The sequence below is a fragment of the Tupaia chinensis genome, unplaced genomic scaffold (assembly GCF_000334495.1).
Source record: "Tupaia chinensis unplaced genomic scaffold, TupChi_1.0 Scaffold000126_2, whole genome shotgun sequence".
Taxonomy (NCBI): domain Eukaryota; kingdom Metazoa; phylum Chordata; class Mammalia; order Scandentia; family Tupaiidae; genus Tupaia; species Tupaia belangeri.
In genome coordinates, this window is record NW_006159594.1 from 2,874,304 (window position 1) to 2,897,428 (window position 23,125).

General features: G+C 41.7%; 2 protein-coding genes across 2 annotated transcripts in view; both read right to left on the reverse strand.

Annotated features, from left to right (window-relative positions):
- On the reverse strand, positions 1-3,958 carry LOC102473071 (duodenase-1). The gene is made up of 5 exons (XM_006144589.1): positions 3,692-3,958; positions 1,665-1,812; positions 1,044-1,179; positions 588-842; positions 1-221 (listed from the first exon to the last, which is right to left on the reverse strand). The coding sequence occupies exons 1-5, from the start codon at positions 3,744-3,746 to the stop codon at positions 60-62; spliced, it is 756 nt and encodes a 251-aa protein (XP_006144651.1). The 5' UTR covers positions 3,747-3,958; the 3' UTR covers positions 1-59.
- A 12,352-nt stretch (positions 3,959-16,310) lies between these two features.
- Positions 16,311-23,125, reverse strand: part of LOC102492779 (uncharacterized) — a 23,267-nt gene continuing 16,452 nt past the window's right edge. Inside the window, exons 7-11 of the mRNA XM_027770331.1 lie at positions 19,516-19,694; positions 18,246-18,393; positions 17,660-17,795; positions 17,212-17,472; positions 16,311-16,558 (exon numbers count right to left, since the gene is read on the reverse strand). Of these exons, the coding sequence (XP_027626132.1) occupies positions 16,412-16,558; positions 17,212-17,472; positions 17,660-17,795; positions 18,246-18,393; positions 19,516-19,694 (871 nt within the window). The 3' untranslated portion in view covers positions 16,311-16,411. The remainder of the gene's footprint in view (positions 16,559-17,211; positions 17,473-17,659; positions 17,796-18,245; positions 18,394-19,515; positions 19,695-23,125) is intronic.

Consider the following 23,125-nt stretch of genomic DNA (forward strand, 5'->3'; position numbering starts at 1 on the left):
AGAAAGAAGGAGAGGGAGAAGGAGAGAGAGGAGCACCCTCTACAGGGCCTAGTTACACCTCAGTCTGATCCCTGCAGTTTGAACTGTCTCATTGTTTCTTTTATCCAGTCCAGAAAGCTCGAGATCCTGGTGTAGACACGTGGAGGTTTTCCATTATTTTTTCCATAGGAGACAATTCCCTGGGCCACATTTTTACACACGAGAGGGCCTCCTGAATCTCCCTGTGGGCAGAGAGAGAAAGGTCTGAGCTGGCCTCCTCCAAGTCCTGCCCTCCCTTCCTCCCCTAGCTGGATGTCTCTGTTAGGGGGCATGTATGTGATCAGGCCCAAGCAGGCCTTGTCACCTCCCTTACTCTCAGGGCTCTGGTCTGGTCCTGATGATTCTTTCCAGATGACTAAGGCTGACCTGTCACTCCATAAAGTGGCTGTGGGGACAGCCACTATCCAATTCCCCCCAGGGAGAAGGGACCAGAGACTGGATTGGTTGGGAAGGCTTAGTGGTGATGGCTATAGCTAGTTTCTACTGCCCTAGATCTCCTCAGATTCTGTTGTCTCCAGGCTGGGCTTGGAAAGTACTGGCAATCTTACCTTATAAGAAGTCTTCCTCTTATTTGGGTCCCCCACACATATTTGGGTGGTGTAATTATAACGGCTTTTGTAGCGAGAAATACACTGCTCATCCTTTTGGACTTTAAGTTCTACTTCATGGAGTTTGACTGTTGTCTTGTTTATACTAATGCGTCCCCAGCCGGCCGTACTGCATATCATCCCTGGTGTCACCTGCATTCTTGTGGGCAGCAGGAGAAGGCGCACCTCAGGGGTCAACTTGGCCTTCTTCTTCAGCTGAAGGCAGAGGAGAGAAATCCTAATCGACCAAAATCTTACAAAGATTCCAGACAGTTATAGGATTGCCTCCTCCATGGCCCTGGGATTAGTGATATTGGAAAGAAGGTCATATTGGGAAGGAGGGATGGGAATGAGGTCATGAGGGTACAAAAATCCCAATATAAAAGTTTCCAAGAGCCAACGGAGTTATGGCCTCACCTGCAGTAACATGATGTCATTGACACGTCTCTTAGAATCATAGTCCGGGTGGGAAATGGGTCTTGCCACAGGAATGATCTGCTGTGTCTTCTCCTGCTTCTTGATGTTGTGTGCCCCCAAGGTGACATTTATTGAGCTACACGGGGAGCAGAGAGGAAGGTTGAGTGCAGGGATGCAGTTCAGGGATACAGTTCTGAGAGCTGTGAAGGGAGGTGGGTGGAGCAGGGCAGGGATTGAGAGAAATTTCAGGGCATGGAGCCCTGGACCTGAACATCTCTATACCCACTGCCTGTTGGCAGTCCCTGGGTGGGAGTTTCTGGATGTAGATGTAGGCTGCTCAGTCATGTATAGACCCTCATCATCTTCAAGTGAAATAACAATTTTCTCTAGTCACTACTTAGGCTCCTGGATACAGCCCTGATCTCTTTTCCACTCATCTTTGACTGGGGTGCTCTATCTCTTTCAACAGGTTTCTTACATTTACATGCCCTTTGTTTCTCCAAATTTTCCTATCCTCCAAGGAGCTCTTTTGTGTTATAAGTGGACCATATTTGCAGCCCTAAAGTTGTAGAGTCACTGTGGAATGTTTATAGAGGCATAGGGACACAGGTAGGAGCTTACCTTCCCTTGCAGTGAGCTGCTGTTAGCACGAAGTCCTGACGCACCAGGAAACCTCCACATCTTTTCACTTTCTCTGGAGTCTGGATCCGAAGAAATGCCATGTAGGGACGAGAATGAGGCTTGGCTTCATGGCCCCCGATGATTTTCTCTGAAAGAAAAAGCCTGCTTTGCTTTCTGTGCTTATGGAGCCAAAGGCTAAAGAAGTTGACACTAGGATAAACTACAGAGGGAAGTAGTCTGGTGAAGTAGTGGGGAGTGAGTCAACAGCACTCTGTAGCACCCAAGAAAGGAGCCTTAAGGGTTCTTTTGATGGTATTCGTACTATGGAAAAGTCGTGACTTTTTTTTCTATGCAAAAATGCATCATGATTTTTCCAACAACTTGATATTTCTGATTTGCAATGACCTGTTGGGACTGATTCTCCCCCTGACAAAAAGAGCAGCCCTTCTTCCTTAAGTCCTGATTCAGACATTTTTATCAACAGAAGTGGTTTGTATCTGGAATAAATCGTGAAGACCCCATAGAGCCCGGAAAATCCTATTTCTGAAGTTCCCTTTGCCTTCTTCCTTCTTTTGTTTCCCAGACCCACTGGACTTCTGCTGTTTTGTAATATTTTGAAACGGGCTCAAGATGTTGAGTTGTGTTTGATCTTTTTATCTTGTAGAGCCCAGCACAAAATGGCTGTCAGGTAAATGTGTTGGCTGCATACAGAAATGGCTCCCAATTAGCTCTGGGTGAGGGTTGGCTGGGGTAGTGCTGGCGGCAGTTTTGGAAGTTCTGATGGGATGCCGAAGAGCTGGGAAAATGGGGCCTAACAAAGCCATTATACCCATCTGTATTTAAAAATGCTGAATGTCATAATACATGAAAACTAAAACCATAAATAAACAAAACAGTGACAACTGAAAATTGACCAAATAGAAGTTGAATATAAACTAAGGTAAAAATGAATTTTTTTTTCTTTTTAAAGAGTATTTTTGTGATATAGCATGAAGTCTTACCAGAGAGACAGAAAGAGTCAAAGAGAGAGAAAGATAGAAATCACCTCATGGGGGTGATGTCCATGCCACAGTTCCTTCTCTGCCATTCTCCTCTTGGAATTTTGGGCATGCTCGTACATTCTCATGCGTTTGTAGCTGCTGAGTTTGGGACTCAAACCATGGCTGGTCATATGGGAGTCCAGTGCCTTAGCCGCTATGCTACCTGCTGGTCCCGGTAAAAATAAATGTTAAGTGACCAGATGTTATCAATTCTGAAATAAACTGGACCTTAGACTTCTTTCTAGGGTAGTATAGAACTGACGACATTTGGAGAAGAGGCTGTAGATTGAGAGTAGATTTTGAGTTAGAAAGTTAGTGTCCTTACCTTGACTGTAGAGAACAACCCTCCTTCCAAGCTGCTTTTTCTCGGGGAAATTAATTATTTCTTATTCTCAGGTTTCAACATACTTCCAAATGTTTATGTGAAAAAACTCACTTTCCGAAGGGACCAGCAGTTAGCATAATAGCTATGTCGCTGGACTCCCATGTAGTCGACCACGGTTTGTGTCCTGGACCTGGTGGGTTAAAACTCACGCTGGGCGTGTGTGCGTGCATGCCCAAGATCCCAAGAGGAGAATGGAGGAGAAGGGATTGTGGTGTGGTGTGGCCATCCCCCCTCGGGGGTGATTTCTCGTTTTTCTGTCTCTCTGTCTCTCTCTCTGTCTGTCTGGCGAGCGCACGTGCCCTATAGCTAAAACCTCTCAAAAAAAACCAAACCAAAACAAAACAAAAAACAAAAAAACAAAAAAACACTTTCTGGACAAGAGCAGGACTTAAGGAGGAAATAGTACCCATTGGTTCTTTTGGAGAACAGCCTATTATTCCTGAGTTTCTATCCAGCACCAGATTTCTGGTCTTTGGGTGAGATTTGATCCAGGGTTCAGAATATTCCTGGAGATGGCCAAGAGCCAGCATATGTGAGTGTATAACATCTGAGCAGGACTGTGGGCTGGGGTTAAGGGGATGTTTTTGGGGATGGTCACTCACCTGCTTCAGCCCCGGAGCACAGAAGGAAGGCCAACAGGAGTAGGACCAGCTGCATCTTCTGCCTGGTCGGAGCTGCTAATGCTTTCTGTTGTCTTTAAGACCTGGTGTTCTCCTCTGTGGTTGTAAAGGGTTATACCAGGTAAGAATATGTCAGCCTTGCTCCATTGTCTGACCAAGCCCTCAGGTCCGAGTAGAGCACAAACTTATTAGTCACCACATAAGCACCCATAGCTCTTGGTGCTCACACCAAAAGACCACACCTGCAGAAAACAGGAAACCCAAGTTATAACTTAGGGTGATAGGAGATGTTGCCTCAGCCAGTAATTAACTTTTGAGCTTGAGAAACCTGAGCTTTATTATGATTAATCCAAGAATACTTCCATTTCCTTGACTCTCTGTAAACAAACAGGGTTATCATTTATCTTTTCAGATATATTGGAGACTAGATTCCTAGGCTCTGTGGAATAGACAAAACACCAGTGATCAGAAAAGGATGGTGAGGACCATTCTTGGAAAGAAGAGCAGAATAGAGTGGGAGAAATGCTGAAGAGGCCACGTTTCAGTTGTTTAAGAACTTACTGATTGAGACAGTGTGCAAAGAAGGTGGGCAACGGCAGTAGGTGAGAGGGTATCAAGGGAAACCAAAGCAAAATATTTAGCACATACAAAAATAGAAAATTATCTGTTGATGATAATATATTTGGTAATATCTTTGGACTAATGTGCAGAATATGCATGCTGGGAAAAAGTCATTTTTTTATGCTATAAAGATGTATAGTGCTTAAATGTAAAGAATTAATAAATAAAGAAACACACACACACATCTATATTTACTTTGCCCACAAGTCTACAATTTGGTCAGGGTTGGTATGGAAATTTTGTCTCTGCTCCCTGTGGAGTCAGCAGGAGTAGCTTCAAGCCTGGAAGTGAGAATCTTCTCAAGGCTTGCTCACTCAACATCCAGCCATTAGCTGTTGATGCTGGCAGTTGGTTGGGAGCTTCATTTCCTCCCCATGCTGTCTCACTGCATGAGGTTGCTCCTTTATTCAGGATGGTTGGCTTCTCCTTCTTTATCATCCTCCCAAATGCAAGCCAGGCAGAGGCTGTGTCTATTTTTTTTTTAACCTAGACTTTTACATCACATAGTATTCATTCTATCATATTTCATTGCTCGGAATGATGAAAAGCTCCTAAATGGGCCTGCCGGTGTCAGAGTGGTTAAGGCAGGTGGATCCCATATATCTAACTGTGTGGTTTGAGTCCCAAAGAGAAGGGATGATGGAATGACTACCTATATGGGATGCTTTTTCATTTTCTCTTTCTCTTTCTATCTCTGGTGAGCATATGTGTCTTCTGGTATATTAAAAAGAAAAGAAAAGAAAAGAAAATGCTTCCATACAGGTTAAAAAGAAAGGAACAAGGAACATAGGCCATGTCCCTTAGGAAGGAGGAGTGTTGAAGTCATGCTGTAAGAAGAATTGGTGGGATGAGAGATACACAGTAGCAGTCATCTAGGAAAGGGTAATCTTCACCACTGCTTCTAGGTACATGGAGAGGAGTTAAAACCACTGACTGGTCTAAGCTAGGTCATACTCCTTGGGTTAGTTGAGGTCTGTTCTGTCCAAACCATGTGTACTGAAAATGGCAGAAGTTTTTTGTTCTCTCAGAAGCCATTGTCTTTATTTATTTATTTATTTATTTATTTATTTTGAGAGAGATTTTTGTTATAGAGTACGTGTGCTTGCTGGAGAGACAGAGAGAGAAAGGGAGACAGAAAGCAAGAAATCACTCCCCAAGGGAGATGCCCATGCTGCAATTACTTCTCCTCCATTCTCCTCTTAGGATCTTGGGCATGCACATATATACAGCTGATGTGAATTTTAAGTCACCAAGTCTGGGACTTGAACCATGGTCAACTATGTAGGAATCCAGTGACATAACCATCATGCCATCTGTTGGTCCCCAGAAGCTATTGTCTTTAATGAGTTACTTATACCATGTAAAGTAGGAACTGATGCCAGAGAGCCAAGGTAGTATTCTCAGAATGTTGTATAGAGAAATACATTTAAAATATATTATTATTTAATTTTATGTATTATTATGATTATTTTAAAATTTGCTATAGGGCATATGCACTTGAGAGAGAGAGAGAGAGAGAGAGAGAGAAAGAGAGAGAGAGAGAGAGAAAGCTTACAGATTTGGGACTTGAACTATGATCGGCCATGTAGGAGTCCAGCATCTTAACAACCACTCCTCCTGCTGGCCCATAGAACTACATTTTTTTTTTAAATCTCCCTGTACCATTTGCTAAAAGAATTATCCTGAAGATCTTCCTATAGTGGGGGTGGGGGAAAGAAGAGAGTCATGAACTTGAAAATATTGTTGGTTTTAAACATCTTGGTCATAATTCACAGAAAAAGCAACAAAACACAAGCCAAAGAAACAAAGCACATTGTTAACAGTGGCTCTGGCAGGATGGGAAGCCACAGCAAACCATAAGGGAGAGCCAAAGCCTATGTGGGTATAAAAGCTCCCATGGCACTCCCCTGTCAATGTGGCCTCCCTCTTTTTCAATCTAGCCAAGTTTGGGCACCTCGTACTGGGCAACCTGTTCGGGATGCCAGAAAAAATATGAAGTGAAAAGACATCCGATGGATGGGGCAGCCCAACAAGAAGAGTGTAAGTATTGTCAGGCCAAGAAAGGTGTTCTGGGGGCGGGGGGAGGTTGGTCTAGTAGAGGGTATCTGAGCTCATGGAGTTACAGAGGCCTCCACAGAGGAGGTGGTCTGGTACAGTGTGTCAGAGCAGGCTGAATAGGGTGCACCAGGCATTATCATGAAGGAGCTCCTACTGTGGAGTGTCAGGGCCTGTGTGCCCGGAGGAGGGGACCCCAGAGAGGAAGAGGGGTGGAGCTGATAAAGAGTCATTCTGTAAATCTCTGGGGATTAATCAAAGGAGCAAATATATTCAAGCTCTTTACTAAGCTTTGGAGCTAGCAGGTGGCAGGGCGGTTAAAACACTGGATCCAAAATAGCACACCATTTGGTTCCAGTCCAGGTACCTGTGTCCTGAAAACTATGCCAGGCATGTGTGCATGTGTGCCCAAAATCCTGAGACGAGAATGAAAGAGAAGAGATTGTAGCATGGCCATCCCTTTTGGGGTGATTTCTCATTACTGTCTCTTTCAATGTCTCTGTCTGGCAAGCGCGCACACACCCTGGAACAAAACTAAAAACCAGACCAACAAAACAAACACAGCAATCAACTAAAGAGCTAAGCTTCTCAGTGTCTGAGGTTTAGCATATGGATGGTATTGATGTTAATTTTGTAAGTCTGATGGTTATATTGAAGTTATGTGACATGGTATCCTTGAGTGTAAAAATTATACACGGAGTATTTTGGAAGTGACAAATACCAACAAATATATCAGCAACTTTATTCTCCAAGAGTTCAGGAAAATATAAGTTCTTTATACTGTACTCACTTATTTGTAAGCTTGAGATGGTTTGAAAATTAAAAGAAAATCCATAACCTTCACATATCCAAACAGTCAGCAGTTTGAAGATATAATTGAAAAGAAAAATCTGTTGTAATAGCAACAAAAAGGGTATGTGCTTATGAAAATCTTCATCAGAATTGTGAAAAACTTAAAAATACTCCTACAAACGCAAAAATGACTTGAGAAATAGAACAATATTGCTAGATCTTGGATCAGATGAATCTCATTAAAATATCAATTCTTCTCAATCTAATATATAAATGTGATGTGATTCCAGTAAGAATGTCACGTTCTTCTTCCAGTGCCAGACAAGTCCTAGACAATTTCTAAAATTCATGTGGAAAATAACCATGTAAGAATAGCTAGGTAGGACATTTGTGTTACACAGATATGGTGTGTTGCCTTTTGGTGATGTCGTGTATAGTAGTCTCAACTCGTCTGCTGTGTGATGCACATCATGTTGGGCAAAATCTCTTTACAAACTAAATGATGTATAATGATTGAATGTATAAAAATCCTGAGACGAGAATGAAAGAGAAGAGATTGTAGCATGGCCATCCCTTTTGGGGTGATTTCTCATTACTGTCTCTTTCAATGTCTCTGTCTGGCAAGCGCGCACACACCCTGGAACAAAACTAAAAACCAGACCAACAAAACAAACACAGCAATCAACTAAAGAGCTAAGCTTCTCAGTGTCTGAGGTTTAGCATATGGATGGTATTGATGTTAATTTTGTAAGTCTGATGGTTATATTGAAGTTATGTGACATGGTATCCTTGAGTGTAAAAATTATACACGGAGTATTTTGGAAGTGACAAATACCAACAAATATATCAGCAACTTTATTCTCCAAGAGTTCAGGAAAATATAAGTTCTTTATACTGTACTCACTTATTTGTAAGCTTGAGATGGTTTGAAAATTAAAAGAAAATCCATAACCTTCACATATCCAAACAGTCAGCAGTTTGAAGATATAATTGAAAAGAAAAATCTGTTGTAATAGCAACAAAAAGGGTATGTGCTTATGAAAATCTTCATCAGAATTGTGAAAAACTTAAAAATACTCCTACAAACGCAAAAATGACTTGAGAAATAGAACAATATTGCTAGATCTTGGATCAGATGAATCTCATTAAAATATCAATTCTTCTCAATCTAATATATAAATGTGATGTGATTCCAGTAAGAATGTCACGTTCTTCTTCCAGTGCCAGACAAGTCCTAGACAATTTCTAAAATTCATGTGGAAAATAACCATGTAAGAATAGCTAGGTAGGACATTTGTGTTACACAGATATGGTGTGTTGCCTTTTGGTGATGTCGTGTATAGTAGTCTCAACTCGTCTGCTGTGTGATGCACATCATGTTGGGCAAAATCTCTTTACAAACTAAATGATGTATAATGATTGAATGTATAAATAATAATAAATAATACTACTAAAAAAGAAGAGCTAGGAAGGGGGCAGCCAGGTGGTGCTGTGGTGAAGGCAGATAGACTCCACATGGCAGACTCTGCAGTTCCAGTCCCTTATTCGGTGGCTTAAAAAACATGCCAGGCAAGTGTGTGTCCCCAAAATCTTGAGAGGAGGGTGGAGGAGAAGGGATTGCAGCATCACCATGCCTCCTGAGGGATAGGGTATGATTTTCAGTTTCTCTCTCTCTCTGGTGAGTGCACATGCCCTATAGCAAATTTTTTTAAAAAAAGAAAAGAAAGAATAGGAAAATAATGACACATACACAGAAAGAGCAGTCAGGAGGAGAATTAGCCTCACTAGATGTTTAAAAATCCTATAAAACCCCTTTCCTGAAAATAGAGTAGTGCTGATACTTGAATAGACAGACTAAAGTAACTGAATAGAAAAATTACAAACATTCCCAGAAACGTTCCCAATTTACGTTGATAATTCATGTAAACTAACAGAATCAACTCTAAGTAGTTAGAGACTCGAATATGCAGAATAAAAGCATACATGTACTAGAATAAATACAGGACAAACTCTTTATAAATTCAGACTGAAAAAAGCTTTTCAGCAATAATACTAAATTCAGAAACATGAAAAGACTGATAAATAAATTAGGATATGTAAAAAATATAGGATATGTAAAAAATACTTTATCTATGGTTTGCAAGTCAAAAAACAGTATATTGCATTTTCAAAATACAGCTTAGAGGTGGTAATTATAGCATATATCACAATGAAAAAATTAACCTATCTAATATATAAAACTCCCTCAAAATCCAGAAGAAAAGGATATAAAACCTAATAGAAGTATGGGCAAAATGCCTGCCAGTTCACAGAAAGATATATAGAAATATTTTTAATAGTCAACTTCACTTATTTCAAGAGGAACAGAAAGAAAATACTGAAAAAAATAAAAATAAAAAAACTACTGAGGGTGGCCAGCAGGTGGTATGGTGGTTAAGGCACTGGATTTTCACATGTGGTTTGAGTCCAAGACATTGCGGCTAGAAAATTTTGCCAGTCACAAGTGCATGCATGCTCAAAATCCCAAAAGGAGAGTGGAAGAGAAGGGATTGTGATGCAGCTATTCCCTCTGGGGATGATTTCTCACTTTCCCTCTCACCGTATCTCTCTGTCTCTCTCTGGCAAGTGCTCATGCCCTATGGCAAAAAGAAAAAAAACTAAACAAAAATAATAATACAGAATACTTTGGGGAGCAGGGTAAGATAAGAGTGTGGCAGGGCGGGGGTCTATTCCGGGGGGAATCTGGTTTACCCACGCAAATACCAACAAATATATCAGCAACTTTATTCTCCAAGAGTTCAGGAAAATATAAGTTCTTTATACTGTACTCACTTATTTGTAAGCTTGAGATGGTTTGAAAATTAAAAGAAAATCCATAACCTTCACATATCCAAACAGTCAGCAGTTTGAAGATATAATTGAAAAGAAAAATCTGTTGTAATAGCAACAAAAAGGGTATGTGCTTATGAAAATCTTCATCAGAATTGTGAAAAACTTAAAAATACTCCTACAAACGCAAAAATGACTTGAGAAATAGAACAATATTGCTAGATCTTGGATCAGATGAATCTCATTAAAATATCAATTCTTCTCAATCTAATATATAAATGTGATGTGATTCCAGTAAGAATGTCACGTTCTTCTTCCAGTGCCAGACAAGTCCTAGACAATTTCTAAAATTCATGTGGAAAATAACCATGTAAGAATAGCTAGGTAGGACATTTGTGTTACACAGATATGGTGTGTTGCCTTTTGGTGATGTCGTGTATAGTAGTCTCAACTCGTCTGCTGTGTGATGCACATCATGTTGGGCAAAATCTCTTTACAAACTAAATGATGTATAATGATTGAATGTATAAATAATAATAAATAATACTACTAAAAAAGAAGAGCTAGGAAGGGGGCAGCCAGGTGGTGCTGTGGTGAAGGCAGATAGACTCCACATGGCAGACTCTGCAGTTCCAGTCCCTTATTCGGTGGCTTAAAAAACATGCCAGGCAAGTGTGTGTCCCCAAAATCTTGAGAGGAGGGTGGAGGAGAAGGGATTGCAGCATCACCATGCCTCCTGAGGGATAGGGTATGATTTTCAGTTTCTCTCTCTCTCTGGTGAGTGCACATGCCCTATAGCAAATTTTTTTAAAAAAAGAAAAGAAAGAATAGGAAAATAATGACACATACACAGAAAGAGCAGTCAGGAGGAGAATTAGCCTCACTAGATGTTTAAAAATCCTATAAAACCCCTTTCCTGAAAATAGAGTAGTGCTGATACTTGAATAGACAGACTAAAGTAACTGAATAGAAAAATTACAAACATTCCCAGAAACGTTCCCAATTTACGTTGATAATTCATGTAAACTAACAGAATCAACTCTAAGTAGTTAGAGACTCGAATATGCAGAATAAAAGCATACATGTACTAGAATAAATACAGGACAAACTCTTTATAAATTCAGACTGAAAAAAGCTTTTCAGCAATAATACTAAATTCAGAAACATGAAAAGACTGATAAATAAATTAGGATATGTAAAAAATACTTTTTCTATGGTTTGCAAGTCAAAAAACAGTATATTGCATTTTCAAAATACAGCTTAGAGGTGGTAATTATAGCATATATCACAATGAAAGAATTAACCTATCTAATATATAAAACTCCCTCAAAATCCAGAAGAAAAGGATATAAAACCTAATAGAAGTATGGGCAAAATGCCTGCCAGTTCACAGAAAGATATATAGAAATATTTTTAATAGTCAACTTCACTTATTTCAAGAGGAACAGAAAGAAAATACTGAAAAAAATAAAAATAAAAAAACTACTGAGGGTGGCCAGCAGGTGGTATGGTGGTTAAGGCACTGGATTTTCACATGTGGTTTGAGTCCAAGACATTGCGGCTAGAAAATTTTGCCAGTCACAAGTGCATGCATGCTCAAAATCCCAAAAGGAGAGTGGAAGAGAAGGGATTGTGATGCAGCTATTCCCTCTGGGGATGATTTCTCACTTTCCCTCTCACCGTATCTCTCTGTCTCTCTCTGGCAAGTGCTCATGCCCTATGGCAATAACCTGAAAAACAAAGAACTCAAAAACTCTGCTGAGGCTCAGCAGTGCTAGTGCAGGCAGCAGGGTGCCACTTCATGGTGCTAGAGCTGCACAGAGACCCTGGTTCATATACTGGACTAACCTGAACACGTAATGCAGCAGTGCACAACTGTGATCCTAGCTAGCTAGCTGGGAGGCTGGAGCAGGAGGACCATGGCATGGTGAGACCCTGCTGAAAATACCTAACTCTCTATCTCTCTCATTAAACACACACACACACACACGCACACACACACACACACACACACACACACAGATACTCTTTCATCTTACAGTTGGCCACAAATTAAAAAGTGAAATAGCATGTCCCATGGGCAATATTTTTTTTCTTTAATTTTTCTTTCTTTCTTTTTTTTAGTTTTTGCTGTAGGACACATGCTCTTATTGGAGAGATGGAGAGACAGAGAAAGAGAGAGAGGGAAAGTAAAGAAATTATGCCCCAGGGGAGATAACCATGCCACAGTCCCCTCTCCTCCATTCTCCTCTTGGATTTTTGGGCATGCATGTGCATGTGTCTGGTATATTTTCCAAGCAGTCAGGCCCAAGACTTAGAACCACGCATTTGGCCATGTGGGATTTAGCTGCCGTAACCACCTTGCCACCTGGCAGACCTATTTTCTTTTGATTGCTGTTTCAGGATTTATCTTTTTTCTCACATAATATTACTTTTATTCTATGTCTGTATATTTAAGATATGTCTCTTGTGAATAGAAAAATGTTGGCTTTGCATTTAAAAAAATCTACACTTGTATTTTTGGTCTCTTAATTAAGCGTTTAATTTGTTTACATTAAATGAAAATATTGATAGGATTGAGTTGAAGAATGTATTGGTATTTGATTTTCATTTGTGTGATTGATTCTTTGTTCTTTTGTCTTTTCCTACCTTTTGTTGTATCTCATTTTGTCTTCTCTGTTGGATTTTGTACTGTTCACAATAGAAATCATTGCTCTTTAGTATGGAGAGCTACTTTTAGGACAGAGTGAGTATATCCCTAATTAAAAAATCTGACATCTAAAACGGAGAATATGTATGGGTAGGACTTTGTCTTCTTTGCCCATCAGCAGATTTCAGCCAGCATCACTCCTTCTGGACTTAGGGAGTTGCAAGGTTTCTGTCCTTTCTTGGTATCCTACACAGTTCTGCTTTTGGGCAACAAACATTCCACCAAGACAGAAGTGCAGCGATGGTTACATTCACTATATCGCCCAGAAGCTCCTGACCTGAGAGAACTGTGGAATGGCCTAGTGAACACTAAATAATTATGACAGCTGAGACACAACTACCTGCAAGGTTGAGAGTGTCCTATAGGATGCAGCATAAGCTTTAGATCATCAGTGAATACAGTGTTGTTGCCCTGTAGCTAGAACACATGGTCTCAGAAACCAAGGGGTGATAGTAATAGTGGTGCCTCTAGTTATTATATGGGCATCATTATTCCTATGATGCACAGGCAAGAGTTTCTGTTTGTCTTCCCAATCATAGGCTTTTTCTGATCTAAATTCTAGAGGCACATCACCATTTTTCCAGACCTGGGAAATCAGAGTCTGATTCTAGTTTGATTCTGTCCATCTAGGAGCCTGTAGTAATAACAAACTATGTTTCTGACCTGTTCGGTTGAAATGTGCTTTTCTTACAATGACATTCATGTCTTATACATTTTTTGGTGTATTTTTAGTTATAATTTCTGATTTACATGTAATAGTTGTACACATTTATGAGAATATCTAATTTTTTTGGCCTTAGGGAGCATGTTCTTGCTGCATAAAGATAGAGAGATAGAGAAAGAAGGAAAGAGAAATAACTCCCAGGGGGATTGTCATGCCATAGTCCCTCATTCTCCTCTCAGGATTCTGGGAATGCATGCACACATGCCCAGTATGATTTTCTCTCTCTCTCTCTCTTTTTTTTTTTTCTGGAGAGGTTTTTGCTACAGGGCATGTGCGCTCGCTTGCCAGACAGACAGAAACAGAGAGACAGAAAGCGAGAAATCACCCCCTACGGGGGATGGCCATGCCGCAATCCCTTCTCCTCCATTATCCTCTCAGGATCTTTGGCACACATGCACACGCGCCTGGCATGAGCTTTAAGCCACTGGGTCTGGGATGCCAACCGCAGTCGATTACGTGGGAGTCCAGTGACATAGCCATTACGCTAACTGCTGGTTACCCCAGCATGATTTTCAAGGTACCTGGTCTGGGTCTCAAACTGTAGTTGCCCATGTGGTAGTCTAACACCTTAACCACTACATCATCTGCTGGACTCCTGGTACATCTAATGCTTATAAAACAAATCATAAGGTTGTTGTAGCTGACTTCTCCCTAGTGAAAGAGGATACGCCAGTGAACAGTTTGGCAACCTCGTGTCTAGAAATTAATGGTGAAAGTCACTTCTGAATTCCTATCCTGCTATGTTAAGGTTACATGTGATAATATTCACAATCTGTAAGCAGCAATAAAAATAAAAGAAAATGCTTTATTCCTGTGGACATCCCACATAGATTCAGGCCTTGTGGACTAATCTGGAGGATGGAGAGGCAGTGAAATGATTTGAATAATAGTCCTCAACACTGTCAGTTTCATCTGGGTCCAGATGATGGTCTCTTATTACATATACTTTGTGTCCCTAGTGGCCAGCATTCAGTAGATGCTGCTGAGTATTTGTGGACTGACAAAAGAAATTGTGCTTTTAAGTTCCTTGGCGTTTCTTTAAGTTAAAACTGGTTTTCTTAGTAGTAACGAGTGAACTCACCTTTGAAAGTAGTCAGGTTATGTAGGAAACTGTGTGATCAATGCAATGTGGGTGGGAAGGGAATGGAGGACAATTTTGGACACCGGAGGTGGTGTGAGAGGAGGGTGGGAAGGGACAGAGGGTCAGAAAGAGGGGTGGAAATAATTCTAGGAACTAGAATTGGAAATTTATTTATTTATTTTTTTGTAATGTGCATGATTGAGTCACTATGCAGTGTGTACTGGATGGGAGATCGCATTTTGTGTGCTGTGATGATGCTTAGGGAAGGAATATAAATTGAGTTACAAAAAAAAGTTTCAGAAAAAAAATATATATCTATTCAATGACTGCAGTAGGATATGTAGCCCCAGTTAGGTGCTACTTTATAGGATGTGTAAAGTTAGACTTGTGCTCATGGAAATGTGTGTGTCACCTGTGTTTGCTATGAGGGTATTTGGATTGATTAGGGTCTTTGGTGATTCAATAAAATGTGAGGGGAAAACGGTATAGAAAACAAACATAGATACCAGAGACAGTGTGGGAGGAGAACAGGAGGTGGCAGAGGGTAAGAGAGGGAACCAAGGATGGGGGGAAAAAGCAAAAGAAAAGATATTGAATGTTGAAGCGGGGAGATTAATGTCTCTGTATTGACTGACATGCAAGGCATTCCCTTTTGAAAAAGTAATGTAATACACTGTAAAGTTATATGTAATCCAATGTAATATAAACAAGATTATGATGATAATAAAAATTTAAAAAATTTAAAAAAAAAAGAAATTGTGCTTTTCACTGCACTGCAGAGAGGAGCTGATGTATTCTCGGGTGGCCAGTAGGGAGCCTTAGCCTAGAGGTGAGTATGACCAAGAGAGATGGACTGAAGGGGGCTCAGGCTGCCAAATGGCCTGTGGTATCCCACACAGCTCTGGTTTTATCCAACAAACCCTTGACACTGAGCATATTGGAGGCCACTGGGCTGGATGAGAGGGGTTAGCTGGTTCTTCCAGGTGAGAAATGGAACCAAGCATTTTGGGAAGACTTTGTCAGCACTGTCTTCCATGGAAACTTGCTTTTTGCAAGCACGGGCCAGGTCCCTCTGTGGCCTCTCTCTGCTTAATGATCAAGGCTTGCATCCTGGTGGTGAAGCCTGATGGATCACATAATGCAGGGCCAGCTCAGATCCATCTGGTATGGAGGTGACAGAAGGTGGTGGACTCTAAAACTCACAGTAGAAAATAGAGAAGAAGGGACAGTAGGAGGCTGGAAGTTGAGCTGGGCCCTGAACTCAGGAGAGGGCAGGGACTGTTAGAGAGGAACACTAGACCCACCGAGAATGAGGAATGACTCAACCTCTTCCTCTCCCCCAAATCAGCTGCCAATTTCTCTGGCTGAGGGAGAGAAATGTGTTGTTCACTTAGATCCCAGCCTCTGACCCCAGTAGGGTACAACTGTCCGTGAGCAATGACCAGGTTCTATCTTCTTGGCATACATGGTACATGGTGCTATCATCTCCTTCTCTGCCATATAATACTAGAGAAGGAGGTAAGATGTTCACCTCAAAGTCTTTCCCCAGGACCCTGAGTGGTTCACATTTTCTCCTAATGGTGTTCAGCTTCAGCCATGGCAGAAAGGCAGGCCCTGGAAAGATCCAAGTTTGTGGAAACTAGGTAAAAGTTTTGCATGGATCCTCTAAGAAGGTGGTGAGTGGAGAAGGAAGAGGAGAAAGAAGAAAATTGTGGAAATGTGTCATTGGCCTGTATAGCACAGAGTTAGTGCCTATGAATGAGGTCAAAGAATGAACAAGAAACCAGTCTTCCATTCAGCTAAAACACATTTATTCTGTTGCTGGCACCTCCCCTTGTGCAGTCTGGGACTCAGCTCCAAAGAAAAATCTTAGTCCAAAGGGGACTTAGTCTAGTTGAGGCTCTTCATGGTTTTCTTTATCCAGTGCAGGAACCTTGAGACTTTGGTGCAGACTCGTGGAGGGTTGCCATTATTTCGCCCATACGAGACAATGCCCTGGGCCACATTCTTACACACAAGGGGCCCTCCAGAGTCCCCCTGTGGATAGAGAGAGGGAAGGCTGAGCCGGCGTTCCTGCTGGGTCTGTCTTCTGTACCATCTTGGAGAAGGCTGACTTACACAGCTTGCCATGGGAGAGCAAAGGGCAGGCCAGCACCTGGGGCCCACTCTGCTGCCAAGGCTGGACCCTGCACATTGTTACTATTTCACCCCACCCCGCCCCCAGGACCAGCTTCTTTCCCTTCTCTCAAATCTTGGGACACTTTCCCTTTAAGAGTCTGTGTGAGATCAGTGGTTCCAGGCACTGTTTAAAGACATGAAGGCAGGTGAGCGTGACTGACACCCAGCATGGAGGACAGGCCCATTGATCAAGGTGGGTGTCAGCCCCGAGCAACCACCTGGTAATGATTACTACATCTCCAAAGAGTATAGTTGCTTAATACTTTTCACCTAGTGAAGGACAAAATATTGAGTGTTCTAAATTCATCCTTCCAGAAGAGCACCATTCACCATAGACCCCTCACTGAGCTGGTAGAAGTCTCGTTACCCTCCACTCTGGCTGTTCTCTTCTCCCAAGAGAAAGACCATAGCCTAGGGTGAAGGAGATCCTACTGCCTGGCTCTTCAGGACCCAAATCTTTCCCAAACATCCCTTTCCCCAGAGCCAAAGCAGGCAGATGTACACCATCTCACCTTAAAGGAAGCCCGTTTCGTTGACGGGTCCCCCACGCATATCTCGGTGTTGTTGTTGTAATAATTGGCCAAGTGGTCTTCACACTCTTGATCCTGTTGCACTTCCAGCTCCACCTCCTGCAGCGTATCTGGATATTTTCCAATTGGAGCCATCCGGCCCCAGCCAGCCACACTGCACACCTGCCCTGGCTTCACCCGGGCTTTGGCCCTAGGTAACCTGAGGAGCTTCACAGCTGCAGTCTGCTTGGCCTTTCTTTTCAGCTGATGGGTGAGAAGCAAGAGAGTCCAGCTCAGAAAATGTCCACCTGTGCCTACATGCTGTTATGCGTCCCCTCCTTGAGGCGCCACATCTGGCCTAGCATCCAGGATGCAGAAAAGAGAGGGGGTAGGACTCTAGAAGGAGGGTCAAACATTAGACCAAGCAAAGCGAGAGCAGCAGGGAAGTTACCTGCAGTAACATGATGTCATTGTTGAAATTCTTAGGGTTATAGTCCGGATGGGGGATGGCCTTTTTCACAGGGATGAGCTGCTGCATCTTCTCTTTCTCCTTGATATTGTGTGCTCCCAAGGTGACATTTATTGAGCTGCGTGGAGTAGAGTGGGGATGGGATGAGGACTCAGGAGGCACAGCCCAGAAGCCTTGAAGAGCAGGTGACAGGTGGAGTAGAGCAGGGCTGCAGGATCTTGGGTCTGTGCTCTCTGGGCCCTCTGCCTCTCAGCAGTAGATGTGGAAGAACGGAGCCATTGGTAATTGCACCAGTGGTTCTCGGGGGTCAGATACTCCCAGAGCAAACACAAGAAATGGCTTTAGTTTGCATTCTTATGCCAGAGAATAACCCAGTTTTAATTATGGCAAGCTTGATCACTCTAGTTGTTCCTACTTCAGCAGTGCCTTTAGTATTCATCTGCCTCTATGCTCACTGGACTCACTTGCCCTCTTCCTCACACTAAGGGACCAAGGGAACTCCATGGGAAGAAGGAAGGCATCTCTGAGAGGGATTCCAGGACAGTGTACGCCATTCCTTGCTCCTCACCTTCCGAAACAGTGAGCAGCTGTCAGGATGAAGTCCTCTCGTATCAGGAAACCACCGCACCTAAACTCAGTTGTCTGATGCATGATGTGAAGATAGGCCATGTAGGGGCGAGAATGGGGTTTGGCCTCATGTCCCCCGATGATCTCTCCTGTAGAGAAAGTCTGTTTGCCTGTGTGCACTCACTTAGTCCACAGTGGGCATGTGTGTGATGCCTCCAGAAGTGCTGGGCACTTGGGAGCCTGAGATGGCCCAGAGTTGAGAGGAGCCTGGGGGAAGAGCCTCAGTCTCCTTCTCTGAAAAAGGGAAGAACAGCAGGCTTTGGGCTAGAAATCTTCCTTCTCCACATAGTTGGAAGTGAGCATACCTGTCTTAGGGATAGCAAAATCCCAGAGACTCTGGATAACTGTTCTCCTGACTTTTGTTTCAAATGAGTTACTAAGATCCTACGAGTCCTGTGATGCCTGGGATAGTGTGATTTCTAATGGCCAAGACTTAAGTTAGGGAGCCAGATAGCATCATATCCTATTCTGTTTCCTAGGGCCTGACATGTAGTGGGTGCCCAATATGCATCCATTGTCTGCACAAAGGAGTGGCTCCAGTAGCCTCTGGATGAGAGCTATAGGGTAGTGTTGGGGAGATTCTGGAAAGCAGAGAAGTTGGAGTTTGACCCATTGGGTCATCCTTGAAAAGAGGGGAGCTAGCAAAGGCCTAGGAAGAAGAGCAGAGTTGGCCAAAAGACTGAGTGGGCCAAAGGACTGAGTGCCCAGGAACAGAGCAAAGGGGAAAACAGTGTTCTGAGAACAATGATTCCACCGATTTTGGGGGTCAGCTGATTTCCAGGCGTCCCTCTGAAGCAGATATGAGGGGGAGCACCTGTCTTGTCCCAGTCATGGAGGCCAGATGAACTCTGCCCTCTCCAAAATAATTTAGTATTTTCTCTTGTTTTACACTCTCAGCCTGGCACCTGTAGAAGTTCCTACTTTCCAGATCACATGAATAGGGCTCAGTGAGGAGATGGTAACCAATGACTCTTCTTGAGAATAGCCTCTGTCCTGCTATTCCACTGAGAGCTTATCCAACATAATACCTGGGGGTCTGCAGTGGAACTGGCTGGGGTTCAGAACATTAGAAGGAGCAAAGTCATATATAGAAGGGGCAGGAGATCTTTTCCAACTGTGGGATGGACCTGGGTCTCTGAGTATGGAGATGGTCACTCACCTACCTCTGCCGTGGGGGACCTGGGCTTCTGAGTATGGGGATGGTCACTCACCTGCCTCTGCTGTGGGGGACAGGAAGAAGACCAACAAGAACAGATGCCTCTGCTGCATCTTCCCAGGAAGGCTGCCCAGGCTGGAGCTGCTCGTGTTTCCTCCTTGTGCTTTTAGCTTCTCGGAGATGAAGGAGGTGGGTGGGCCCAGCGACCTTGTGTTCCCCACTGCTTTTATGATGCTTCATCATAGTATGCTGTCTGTGGATGCTTCCTACCCCCACTGCCTCTGTCCAATGACGTCTTCTGGGTAGTTGTGTGAGGATCATGCAGTAACCACACTAGTACCCACAGTTGATGACTCAGCCTATCACCCACTGCAGCTCAGAAGGAAGACCCAAGGGTACAAGGTGAGGACTGTTAGATGTGGTATCAGCCAGTAGAGGTCCTACTGCCCAAGAAACCTGAGCTGCAGTGATAGAAGCATCAGTGCCTTCATTGCCATTGTGCAGAGCCCATCAGGACAATTTCTTCTATAGGTGCGTGTTTAGGCCCTTCTCTTATGCTAGGCCCAAGTCTGTTGGCGATGTGTCTCCTTTCCTTAAGGATCTGACCATTTGATGGAAGATACAGAACTACCAGTGAGTGGAGTACAGTCAGAGAAGGACCATGGTGGAGTGATGCAAAAGGTATGACACAGTGTGACAGCCACCTCCCAAACCCGTCCAGCAAAGCTTTCATCATTACAGCTTCCTTACTGAGGAGTTTTGAAATCTTTCATTTAGTTATAAATGCTCAGTTCAATAGAGTCCACCACTCTTCTCAACGTTTTAACAAAAAGTCCTATATTTGATTTTTATTAGCTGAAATGAATGAATCACGGTGGCCCTAGTAGTTGAATCCACTAATTGACTTAAGCCTTGGTCATTCCTACGTTTCTGAATAGTCCACCCTAGCACTTGAATTAAGAGTGGGAAAGAGCAGGTTCCCCAAATGATGACTAGATTACTGAATTGTTGGTACATGGGAAGTGAAAAGGCATGACAGGCAGTCAAAGTCTGTAATTGTTTTTTTAGTGTTCTCTGCCTTTTGCCCAGAGAGCCACACCTTAGAAGCTTCAGAGCCAGCACATGAGAGGCTCACAGTAAATATGTTCTAAATAAACTGCTGGTATTCTCACCATAATGGAAACGACAAGTTATTGCTTTTAAACAGTCTAGGCCTAATTCTGTTACAAGAACAACTAAGTATCTCTAAGTGGTTGAGTTCTGGTGACACATTTCTAGCTTTATATTTTCTTTATTTTACCATTTCTTATGTTTCTAAATACATAGTTTCAGTGTTAACATAATTTTTGTCAATAGCCAACCAACTCCAATTACCAAATCTCTACCTTTTTTTTTTTCCTTCCTCATTAGTAGACATTTAAAAAAAAGTAAAATGATTGGGCCTAGCAGGTGGCGCGTTGGTTAGGTTGTTAGATTCCCGCATGGCTGACCACATCTCTCTCGGGTGACTATAGCAAGTTAAAAAATAATAAAAATTTGGGGCCAGCAGGTGGCATGGTGGTTAAGGGCACTGGACTCCCACATAGCTGACCACAGTTCAAGTTCCGGAGATGGCGGCTTCCTTTCTCATCTCTCCCTCCCTGTGTCTCTCTCTGGTCAAATTAAAATAAATGAAAGAATGAATGAATAAATAAATAAATAAAGTTAAATAATTCTTTAAAAAATAATAATAAATTAAATAATTCTTAAAAAATAAAAATAAGCTTTCTGATTACTGTAATAATGCATATTCATTAAAAATATTTTAGAGAAGAAGAGGAATCATAACTAGTGCATTCTAGATACCTGGAATCATACTGTATGTCTAATGCGATTTCCTTTTATTCTCAGTTCACCCTATGATTTAAGCATTTCCCCATGCTTTTAAAAATGAAATTTCTTTGTGAACAACATATTTTCATTTCTCTTGAATATATACCTAAGAATGGAATTTCTGGGTCATACAGTAGTTGTATGTTTGTCTTTTTGAATTGACAATCCTTTTCTTATACTATCATTTAAAAGAAAATAGCTGGAGAGTGTGTATGCTCACTGTAGACTAAGAGAGAAGGAAAAGCGAGAAAAGCGAGAATGGATTCCCTATGGGGGACGGTTACACCACAATCTCTTCTCCATTTTCCTCTTCAGATTTTTGCCTGATGTGACTTATCAAGCCACCGGTTCTGGGACTTCAATTGCACAGGTGTCCATGTGGGATCTAGCAATCTTAACCACCATGCCACTGACTGATCCCTTACCACTGTTTTATGCTAACCTCAGCAGTGTATGAGGATTCCTATTTCTCCACATCCTTGCCAACACATGATATTTATTATTATTATATTTATCTTAATGAGTGTGAAGGGATATGTCACTGTGGTTTTTTGATTTACATTTCCTTAATGATTAGTCAATTTAACCACCTTTTCATGTGCTTGCTGGTAATTTGCATATCTACTTTGGAAAAATGTCAACTCAAGTCTTTTGAGCATTTGAACAACGATTTGTCTTTTTGTTGTTGAGTTGTACAAGTTCTTTATATATTCTGAATCCTAAACCCTTATCCAATATGTAAACATTTTCTCCTGCTCTGAAGGTTTTCTTGCTACTGTCATTTAACATGCAATAATTTTTATTTTTTTATGAAGTCCAATTTATTTTATCTTTTGTTGTTTGTGCTTTGGGTGTTAATCTAAGAATCCATTGCCAATCAGAGGTCATAAAGATTTATCATATGCTTTCTTTTTTGTGTTTATTTTTTTCATAGTGTTTTATTTGATTTCTCTTTATTCCATTTTCTGTATATTTTTAAGTTGCTTCTTAATGGTTGCTATGGGGATGATAGTTAACATCTTGAATTTATATAAATATAACTTGAATTGATACCAATTTAACTTCAATAGCATACATTACTCTGCTCCTACACAGCTCCATCTTCTCTATGTTGTTATTGACATGATTCACTCCCCAGGGGAATGGCCACACTGCAATCCCTTCTTCATCCTCCTCTCAGGATTTTGGGCATGCACACACACATACCTGGCATGTTTTTCAAACTGCTGGGTTTGAGTTGAACCATTGAGTTGGACATGTGGGATCCAGTGCTTTAACCACCATGCCACCTGGTGGCCCACAAGTTACATCTTTTTCCAGTGTGTTCATGGTCCTTGCTTTTATAATTGCGGTTTTATTATCTTTCAAAGTTCAAAAGAAACAGAAAGAGAAGCTATAAGTCAAAGATATAATAATACTAGTTTTTATATATGTAGTTACCATTATCAGAGATCATTATTTCTTTATTTTATTTCAAGTTACCATCTAGTGTCCTTTTCTTTCAGCCTGAAGAAATCCCTTTCACATTTCTTGTGAATAGCATAGTAACCTAAGACTTTTTTAGCTTTTGTTTATCTGGAAATATCTTTATTTATCCTTCATTTTTGAAGGACCAATTTTCTAGGCATCTAGTTCTTAGTCGACAGTTTTACTTTTGGCACGTTTAATATATCATTCCATTGCTTTTTGGTTTTCATGGTTTTTTGATGAGAAATCAGGTCAATCTTATAGAGAATCACTTGTCATGATGAGCCATTTCTTTCTTTCTTTGTTTTTTTTTTTTTTTTTTTTGG

What these genes read in the sequence shown, in the direction of transcription:
- LOC102473071 (XM_006144589.1), bottom strand. Translation starts at nt 3,746, where the DNA reads ATGCAGCTGGTCCTACTCCTGTTGGCCTTCCTTCTGTGCTCCGGGGCT. An exon ending in GCAGCTCACTGCAAGGGAAG is followed by an intron (nt 1,180 to 1,664) that starts GTAAGCTCCTAC and finishes CTCCCCGTGTAG; the next exon opens with CTCAATAAATGTCACCTTGG. An exon ending in AGAGGAAGACTTCTTATAAG is followed by an intron (nt 222 to 587) that starts GTAAGATTGCCA and finishes CTCTGCCCACAG; the next exon opens with GGAGATTCAGGAGGCCCTCT.